We start from the raw sequence: 10,659 nt of genomic DNA, 5'->3' as shown, positions 1-10,659 counted from the left end.
GAAATGTTGCGTCACTCTGCCTGTTCTACAAGTATTTTAATAGTGAATGCTCTGACGAACTGCAAGCACTTGTGCACCCACGACGTAAATACCCTCGACAAACCCGACAAGCAGCTAAATCCCACCCCTACACAGTTGAGATCCCTAGATGTACGAGAGCTTTCTACTCCAGTAGTTTCTTCTACAGAAACGCTAGACTTTGGAATTCCATTATGGCTCCCTGTTTACCCAACTGAAGTGACATGCAGAAGTTCAAGTGTAACCTGAACCGACATCTTGCTGCCCAACTCCCTACATAGTACCCCCAGTAACTTATGTTCCTGATAGTAGCCCCCCTACACCAAAGTGACAATGTGCCTTGTTTGGGGTGAAAATGTAATAAAAAAAAATTTTAAAAGCTGAAATTTTTTTTATGTTGAAATCGTTTCATCTTTATCATTATGTTCCATTCGTCTTCGGATAATTTCTGGAAGATTCCTCTTAAGATCTTCACTTATTGATGTGATTTTTTTCCATATCTTTATATTGGCACACATGGTTTTCGTGCTTAAGGGATGAATATTCCAAAATTCCATGCATATTTCGGTGTATTTGCTTATATTTTTCGACCTCTTCAAGAATTGTCTTGTAATTAAGAACCGAACTTTAGTACCAAAACACTTGGATCTTATATAATTCAAGGCAAAATAGCGTGGAGACACATTATTACATATTTCCTTTGGTAATCGATCCATATCGTCCTTTTTTTTTGTTCTGCTTTTTTTCATCAAAGATAATTTTATAAATAAACATTTAGGCCTTGGTACCAAAATACTTTCCCCCTCAGCCAATTGTTTGTTCTGATCTGGGCCAGATTGAATTGTTTTTGTCTATGCCAAGTTTTTTTGCTCTTTAGCTATTTGATGCTATTCTCCTCATCAAGCTGTATGTTTATATTTCATCTTCATCCCGGTGTTGAGGAAGCAGTTGACACATTTGTCCATGCCAAACTTTACAACAATATTCGAAGAGATTTTTTTGTTACTTTATCTGTTTTATTTTTATTATTTTAGTTTAGATAGTTCTCAAAGATCAGTCCTGGATCTAACACGATTTCATTATGATCTGAATTTATATTTGAGGGTTCTTTTTAAAATAGACGTTCTTCTCTTTATGACTGATATCTGTATTTAATACCAGCTTGGTTTTCCAGGAATTGTTCCCAAATATTTATTAAGATTTATTTTTCATGAAGCCAGTCTTTATATAATCGATCCATAGCGTCCTTTTGTGTTTCTGCTTTTTTTATCCAGACCTCAAAGCTGGTTTTATTAACAAACAATTAGACCTACAAACTTTCCCGTACATCCTGGTTGTTTTCCCCCTACATCCTGGTTGTTTTTCTTTTTTCATACCGTAAGACTATAGCCACCCGGGGTGACTTTGATCAAAAAAAAAAAAAAAGATTAAAAACAAAATGCACAAATACTATAAGTCCTCTGCATTTTTAAAACACAATTTACATGTTTTATATGGTTTCCTGATTTCACAGACACATTTGGATGCAGGAGTTAATATTTGCTGCAGAGCTGCCTTAAAAACAAAATGGCTGCCTTGATGCAAAGAAGCATTCTGTGAAATTGGCTTCTTCAAACTTTTGTAAGTACAAGACCTTATTTGTTGTATTTGTGTTGAAATCTCATTACTTTAAGCCTTAAAAATGTTAAACACCATGAAAATAAGCTATTTAATATGATAGTTCACACTGTCAATGGAAGGGGGGGGGAGTGGCCAAAGTTACCCCGCTATGTAGCGACATGTGCGGCGTGGTTTTGGCCACCAGTTTGGCAACATTTAATCTTTTGGGGGGGGGGACACACACATTAAGTGTTTTAATCTTTATTTGTTTTTCAGATACCCCAGTACTGAAAATGTGTATCAGAACATGTAATTGTACTTAACAGGGATTTTTTGTTTGTATGTTTCAGAAAGCAAGATGCCAAGAAAGTACAAGCCAGTTGTAGGAGGGAGATGCTACAACTCCACTCCACCTGAGGTTTTCGATATATATATATATATATATATATATATATATATATATATATAGAGAGAGAGAGAGAGAGAGAGAAAGAGATAGATAGATAGATAGATGGATAGATAAGTGATCTCTCTATGCATGCAGAAAACTTTCTACCAAAATATTCTGACAATTTTTAATCTGCAGACTTGAAACTTGATATATATGGGATTCGGACATGTGGAACAAATTCAGTTCGGTTTTTAGCCAGTAAAAGTAACTGCTAAACGATCGAAATTATAACAATCTGAATTTAGAAAGCATAATTGACTACCGTATATCTCCTATGCATGTACCATTTTCAGGTGGAATTACGTTAATTTTTAAATTTTTGATAGGCATAGCTCAGATGGTAATAAATAATGTGTTTTGGTTTCGATTCTAGTCGATAGCACCAAAGTCATATTTTTAAAAATCTTTTGAAATCATTTTTATATATTGGGTACAATATAATAATCAATAGGGAATTATAATAGATATGAAATCGGAATGAATTAAATCATATTTAAACATATTTTATGACTAAGCAATGCCGGGTGGTTTGCTGGTATATATATATATGTATATATATACTTTTTATTTGTTTTACACAAGCGTTTATATGCCGCTACGCATTCATGAGTATGTTTCGGTCAGGTTTTTCTGTTGCAGACTTGAATAATGGCCAAAGTGCGAGGCAGGTATGCGAAGAGTACAATATTCCAAAATCGTCAGAACAACTTGAGAGTTTCATCTGGTGATAGACTGCTCAAAACGTCAGGTGGTCAGACAGTGCTTTCACACGATGAAGAACAATCCTTTGCTCAGCATTTGGTAGTGTTGTCAGATTGGGGGTTCCCTTTTGATACAACTGACCTTAGAATGACGGTGAAACAGTACCTAGACAGGCAGGGCAAGAACATCAAACGTTTCAAGGATAACCTTCCAGGCGAAGACTGGTGCCACAGCTTCATGAAGAGACACAAAGACAAAATTAAAAAATCGTCTGTGCCAGAACATTTCAAGAAAAAGAGCAGAAGTTAGCAGGGAAACAGTCCAAACTACCTTTGACGATCTAGAGACCAGTCTTGAAGGAATTCCATCAGCCAACATCATCAATTATGATGAAAGCAACCTAACAGATGATCCTGGCAGGAAAAGAATGATCTTCAAGAGGGGGGTTCACTATCCAGAAAGAATTCTGAACAAAAACTTCTACGAGCCTCATGCTAGCAGGAACAGCAACAGGAGAAACACTGCCAGTGTATGTTATATACAAAGCAGAGCATCTCTGGTCAACATGGACTGAAGGTGGACCAGCCAGGGCCCGGTACAATCGTTCAAAATCGGGTTGGTTCGACGTCTATTTCAAAGATTGGTTTCAGACGGTAGCACTTCTATACTGCAGGCAGCTACCAGGAAAAAAGGCCCTCATTGGTGATAACTTGTCATCACACTTCAGTGAAGATATTCTGAAGCAATGTGAAGAGAATAAGATTCATTTCATATGCCTTCCACCAAATGCAACACACTTGTGTCAACCACTCGATGTTGCCTTCTTCGCGCCAATGAAGGCGGCATAGAGACGACTTCTGCCACAAAGTCTAAAAGCACCATCTCAAAAGACTTGTTCCCCAAATTCTTGAAGAGACTCATGGAAAAAGAACTGACAAAGCAAAAAGGCTTCAAGAAATGTGGGATTTTTTTTGTTTGATGAGGACAAAGTTCTTCAACGCCTTCCACATATTCCATCCGATTTCTCAGAGTGCATCAGTGAAGTCTCTGAGCTGAAGAGGCTTCGATATGGACACAAACCTGGAACCAGCACTGGAAGACCAAACAAAAAACTGGAGCATTCCCCCAGGGAGAAGCATTTCTACAAGGCCAGCTTCAACACCACGGAACAGCAGACATGATGACTATGCTGACAATATCACCAGTGGCAACAGGTCTCCATCCACAGATGCTGACACAGACACTGAAGGAAGATGGTCGGAGCCTTCTAAACCCAATGACCGCCAGAACATCTTTGACATTTTTAGTTAAGGGTGTATTGCTTACCATACCAGTACCTACTGCTGGTACCCAGCATATACTATCACCATTGATAAAGTACCATACAGTACGGTGCCATAGGTGCTGTATCATGTTGATTCTTAAAGTACCGGTACCACCAGAACTGTAGACAACAGTACCCGGTAGCCGGTAAACGGAACTGTACTGAATCAAAACGTTTTTGTTTTTTTTAATATCAGTATTATTCTTGTGTTCTCATTTCTGAAGTTTATACTGGTACCGTACAATACTGGTACCGTAGTTCTGATGTGAAGATATCACTATTAGTTACATTCAGAAGCAGTGTTGCATTCCTGTTCAAATATGTTCCTTTATTGATGGTAAGCAGAATCGATAAAAAGATTTGAAATGACGCAGTAAAGTTTGTAATTTTTTGGCAAAATTTGAAGTTATGGAGTGTTCTGGTACCTTCAAAACCAACTAAAATAAGTGTGTAGACTCTTTTTGCTATGTTTGTATGCCAAACTCACCCCAGTGCATGATACTCTTAAAGCTAAACACATTTTATATAGGTAGGTCAAAGCCACCCCATGCCGGGGTGACTTCAGCCACCAAAAATTATGGGCTACTACCACCAAACACATAATATTTTCCAAAGTGTCTCATGCTCTGTCTGTTCCTACCCCCCCCCATCTAAATACTTAAACACCAGCAGCAATCTTGTGTGTGCCTTGTTTAAAAAAATATGGAGCATGTTGTGTCTAAAATGGATCAAAGTCGCCCAATCTTACGGTAATAAAAGGCATACATATTCTTGGCCAATTGTTTGCTCTCGTTTTTGCATACCAAATTGAATTGTTTTTGTCTATGCCAAGTTTTCGCTCTTTAAAGAATAGACGTTGTTTCCTTTATGACTGATATCTGTATTTCATGCCAGCTTGGTTTTCCAGGAATTGTTCCCAAGTATTTCTTTAGATTTAGTTTCCATTAAGCCAGTTTTCTTTTCATGATACAGGGTGTAGATATTCTTAGCCGGTTGTTTAGTCTCGTTTTGATGGTACATGTTCTTAGGCAATTGTTTGTTCTGATCTGGGCATACCAAATTGAATTGTTTTTGGCTACGCCAAAGTTTTCGCTCTTTAAGTTTTTGATGCCGATCTTCCCATCAATCTGTATGTTTTTTTACTTGGATCTTCAGCCCAGCTCTGACACATTTGTCCAAACCAAAGTCCGTTGCAAAATATTGTGGATATTTTTATTATTACTTTATCTTCGTACATATTTTCATATGCTTTTTTACACTAGACTGTTGGGAAAATTCCTTTCCGCAATCTTGACAACTAAAAGGTTTCTCTCCTGTATGTGTCCGCATATGTCTTCTTATACTCCCCTCATCACATAAAGCCTTCCCACAAACTGGGCAAATTGATTTCTCACCAGTGTGTGATTTGACGTGCCACGTTAACAAAGAAGTCTGTGAAAATCGTTCGCCACATACTAAGCAGGAATACGGCTTTTCACCGGTATGTTTTCTCATATGAACTTGTAAATAAGCTTTATCAAAAACTGCTTTTCCACAAACCTCACAAGTATAACGTTTCTCTCCAGTGTGTATTATCATATGTTTTTTCAAATAAGTATCCGCACTGAATTGCTTTCCACAAACTTGACAACTAAAACATTTCTCTCCCGCGTGTTTTTGCATATGTTTTCGCACACCACAATCGTCACGATATTCCTTACCACAAACTGGGCAAATTGATTTCTCACCAGTGTGTAATTTGACATGCCTTGTTAACAAAGAAGACTGTGAAAATCGTTCGCCACATACTAAGCAGCAATAAGGCTTTTCACCGGTATGTTTTCTCATATGCACTTGTAAGCAAGCTTTATCAAAAAATGCTTTGCCACAAACCTCACAACTATAAGGTCTCTCTCCGGTGTGTTTTATCATATGTTTTTTCATATAAGCATGCATACTGAAGTGCTTTCCACACACTTGACAAATTGGTGGCTTCTCTTCAGTGTGTGCTTTAGCATGTCGTTTTAACTGAGAACGCTTTGTAAATTCCAGATCACATATGCTACAAGAATAACTTTGCACTTTCACTTCCGTTGTCTGTTTTAGTCTCATATGTGTTCTCATATGAGTTTTTCTATGACCATCTGTAGTGAATTGCTTTCTACACACTTGACAAGTCGGTCGATCCTCTTCCGTGTGTGTTCGAAGATGTTGTTTTAACTGAGAATGCTTTGCAAATTTCAGCTCACAAATACTGCAAGAATAACTTTTCACTTCCGTTGTCTCCACAGGATGTTTTCGTGTCATATGTGTTCTCATATCAGCATAATCTGAAAATGATGATGCGCATTTTTTACAAGCAAAGGGTTTCTCTCCACTGTGTGTTCGAACATGCGTTTTTAATTGATGTTTATATGAAAATTTTAATCCACACTTTATACAAGAATACCGTTTTTCTTCAGAATTTGTTTCCATGTTTCTTATTTAGGACTTCTTTTAAATATAATCTTATTGTCTTAATTATGATTTAATGCATTTAATCCACACAAGAATATTTTGTTTCAATTTCGTTCACCAAACTGTAACGCTTCTCTTCACTATGTTGTAGCATGTGTCTTTTCACATAAGTGGCAGTCGTGAATTGCTTTCCACACACTTCACAAGTTAGTTGCTTCTTTTCGTGCTTTAGAAACATATGAGTACTCATAGCAAAGCAATCTGAAAATCTGGCGCATATTTTACAAGCAAAGGGTTTCCCTCCAGTGTGTGTCCATACATACGTTTTTAATTGATGGAAATTTTAATCCACAATTTTCGAACATGGGCTTCATTCATTTTCCACTTTAACTGGAATCTGTGAATGAAAAAAGAAATATCAAATTACACTTATAACATTTGCATTAAAATCAATATATTTTACATAAAAAATTAACAATATGTTATGATTAATTGATTTATATATTCATACTTTAAATAAAAAGAGGCGAGAATTACTATTCAACAAATTTTTTTACTTTATAAACAAGAATAATTCAAATTATTATAACTTTCGACAAGTGGGGGCTCCTTCAGTTTTTGACAGACTATGGATACCCACAAAGGGGGTGCCTACACGTGAAATTTTTTTTGTGTGTGTGGCAGGAGGTGTGCAATCTCCAACCACACCTCTACTAAGACGACATTGTTAAATACCAGTGGCAAATGAAGTGTATGTACAGGATGACTGGAAACAAATACCGATATAGGCCGAGAGCACATACAATGCCTAGAATCCCCAAATGGTCAGCCATCTGGTACTAACCAGGCTCAACGTTGATTAATGTTGGTGATCTGATAAGAACCGGTGTATCAACGCGATTATGCTGACAAGAACAAAAGAGAAAAGAGATTTTTTTTTTATAGTGTTGTAATATTAAGTACTTCGGACATGCAAATTAAGTAGAAATCATTGCTTTTAGTGGAAATTAGCACAAAATGTCAGTAGATACCATTGTATTTTGAAATAGATTTTTTCCCCGAATTTTACTGGTATAGTATAGTTGTACCAAAATGTGTTATAGTAATTTTTGATGGTTTTATTGTATTTGAAAGATAAAAACTTACATTTAATTTTTGTTTAAATTTTTTATGGGATGTTATCAGATTTTGTCATTTTTCACATGTTCCATAAAAAAAAAATGATATCGCTGAAATGGTATCATTTTTTATTTTGGACATTCCTGCCAACACCATGAAAAAAAAATAGTAAAAAAAAGTTTTTGTTCACTCACAATGTCTATTCAAATTTGTCTTTTTTCTGAAAATTCAGGAATATTCTATTTAGAGAAGCTACTAGTTTTTTGTGATGAAGATTAACTACATTTAAAAATCACCTCTGTTTACTCCCGAAAGACAACCAATATACAAGAATAATGGTTTCGTTTATAATTCCATGTTTTTTTTCTAAAGTAGTACTCCTTTAAAATATAATTTTACTCAATTCTAATTTCATTCATTTCCCACTAATTGTAATCTGTGAATTAAAAAGAAATATCGAATTACAATCATTACACTTGCATTAAAATCAATTCAGTTTACATTCAAAATTAACTAAGATTTAATATGCAATGATAGATAAGAAATTCTAAGTCATAATTATATCTGCATTAAAATATATTTCACATGAAAACATCATTAAAAATTAACACATGCAATGGTTTTTATATATTCATACTTACAATAAGGACAGCTAATGGTGTATAATAAGCAAAGAATTAATATTAAGCACATATTTTTACGAACAGCGATGCTTTAAAATTCCCTTCCTGCTAACTGCTTCCCTTACTGTACTGACATGCAGAAGTTTAAATGTAATGTAAACCAACATCTTGCACATCTCCCCTAAACATGGCCCCAAATAGTAGCCCCTTACGTCCAAGTGGTGATGTGCCTTGTTTGAAGTGAACGCAAATAAAAAGAGATGGCTATTAAAATAAACAGTAAATTTTTTTACTCAAATTTACCCATAAAAAGGCATATCGCCACTTGGATGTAAGGGGGGGCTACTATTTGGGACCACGTCTAGGAAAGATTAACAAGATGTTGATTTATGTCACACTTAAACTTCTGCATATCAGTACAGCCAGGGAAGCAGGTAGAAGGAAGGGAATTCCAAAGTCTAGCTGTTCAAGGGAAGAAACTATTAGATTAGAAAGCTTTCTGGCTTTTAGGGACCTCAACAGTGAAGGGGTGAGATTTTTTTGATAGGTGGGTTTGTCGGGGATATGTACATCAACAGGGCATAAGTGTTACGAGTTTATCAGAGCACATTCCAAAATCCATTACAAATTAAAAGATTTCAGACTTAAAATAAAGACAACGAAGGCTGTATAGAGTATTATTTAGAGGTGATACCATTGTAATAGAGAACTGTGCAATAATTTATATTACAATTTTCAAGCAATTATAAATATTATATATGTTAAATTATAATTAAGTAATTATAAATGTTATATATGTTAAATTATAAATATTATATATGTTAAATTATAATTAAGTAATTATAAATATTATATTAAATTATAAATATTATATATGTTAAATTCAAGTAATTATAAATATTATATATGTTAAATTCAAGTAATTATAAATATTATATATGTTAAATTCAAGTAATTATAAATATTATATATGTTAAATTCAAGTAATTATAAATATTATATATGTTAAATTCAAGTAATTATAAATATTATATATGTTAAATTCAAGTAATTATAAATATTATATATGTTAAATTCAAGTAATTATAAATATTATATATGTTAAATTCAAGTAATTATAAATATTATATATGTTAAATTCAAGTAATTATAAATATTATATATGTTAAATTCAAGTAATTATAAATGTTATATATGCTAAATTCAAGTAATTAAAAATATTATATATGCTAAATTCAAGTAATTATAAATATTATATATGTTAAATTCAAGTAATTATAAATATTATATATGTTAAATTCAATTAATTATAAATATTATATATGTTAAATTCAAGTAATTATAAATATTATATATGTTAAATTCAAGTAATTATAAATGTTATATATGTTAAATTCAAGTAATTATAAATATTATGTTAAATTCAAGTAATTATAAATATTATATATGTTAAATTCAAGTAATTATAAATATTATATATGTTAAATTCAAGTAATTATAAATATTATATATGTTAAATTCAAGTAATTATAAATATTATATATGTTAAATTCAAGTAATTATAAATATTATATGTTAAATTCAAGTAATTATAAATATTATATATGTTAAATTCAAGTAATTATAAATATTATATATGTTAAATTCAAGTAATTATAAATATTATATATGTTAAATTCAAGTAATTATAAATATTATATATGTTAAATTCAAGTAATTATAAATGTTATATATGTTAAATTCAAGTAATTATAAATATTATATATGTTAAATTCAAGTAATTATAAATATTATATATGTTAAATTCAAGTAATTATAAATATTATATATGTTAAATTCAAGTAATTATAAATGTTATATATATTAAATTCAAGTAATTATAAATGTTATATATGTTAAATTCAAGTAATTATAAATGTTATATATGTTAAATTCAAGTAATTATAAATATTATATATGTTAAATTCAAATAATTATAAATATTATATATGTTAAATTCAAGTAATTATAAATATTATATATGTTAAATTCAAGTAATTATAAATATTATATATGTTAAATTCAAGTAATTATAAATATTATATATGTTAAATTCAAGTAATTATAAATATTATATATGTTAAATTCAAGTAATTATAAATGTTATATATGCTAAATTCAAGTAATTATAAATATTATATATGCTAAATTCAAGTAATTATAAATATTATATATGTTAAATTCAAGTAATTATAAATATTATATATGTTAAATTCAATTAATTATAAATATTATATATGTTAAATTCAAGTAATTATAAATATTATATATGTTAAATTCAAGTAATTATAAATGTTATATATGTTAAATTCAAGTAATTATAAATATTATGTTAAATTCAAGTAATT

General features: G+C 31.8%; 1 protein-coding gene across 1 annotated transcript; it reads right to left on the bottom strand.

Annotated features, from left to right (window-relative positions):
- Positions 1-5,183: 5,183 nt before the first annotated feature.
- On the bottom strand, positions 5,184-6,900 carry LOC145269093 (uncharacterized). Its single transcript, XM_080124684.1, has one exon. The coding sequence runs from the start codon at positions 6,546-6,548 to the stop codon at positions 5,313-5,315; it is 1,236 nt and encodes a 411-aa protein (XP_079980810.1). The 5' UTR covers positions 6,549-6,900; the 3' UTR covers positions 5,184-5,312.
- Positions 6,901-10,659: the final 3,759 nt, after the last annotated feature.

Source organism: Euprymna scolopes, chromosome 45 (genome assembly GCF_053919585.1).
Source record: "Euprymna scolopes isolate OS-2025 chromosome 45, ASM5391958v1, whole genome shotgun sequence".
Lineage (NCBI taxonomy): Eukaryota > Metazoa > Mollusca > Cephalopoda > Sepiida > Sepiolidae > Euprymna > Euprymna scolopes.
This window is presented reverse-complemented; position numbering and strand designations above follow the sequence as displayed.

Coding starts and splice junctions, on each gene's coding strand:
- LOC145269093 (XM_080124684.1), bottom strand. CDS start 6,548: ATGGAAACAAATTCTGAAGAAAAACGGTATTCTTGTATAAAGTGTGGA.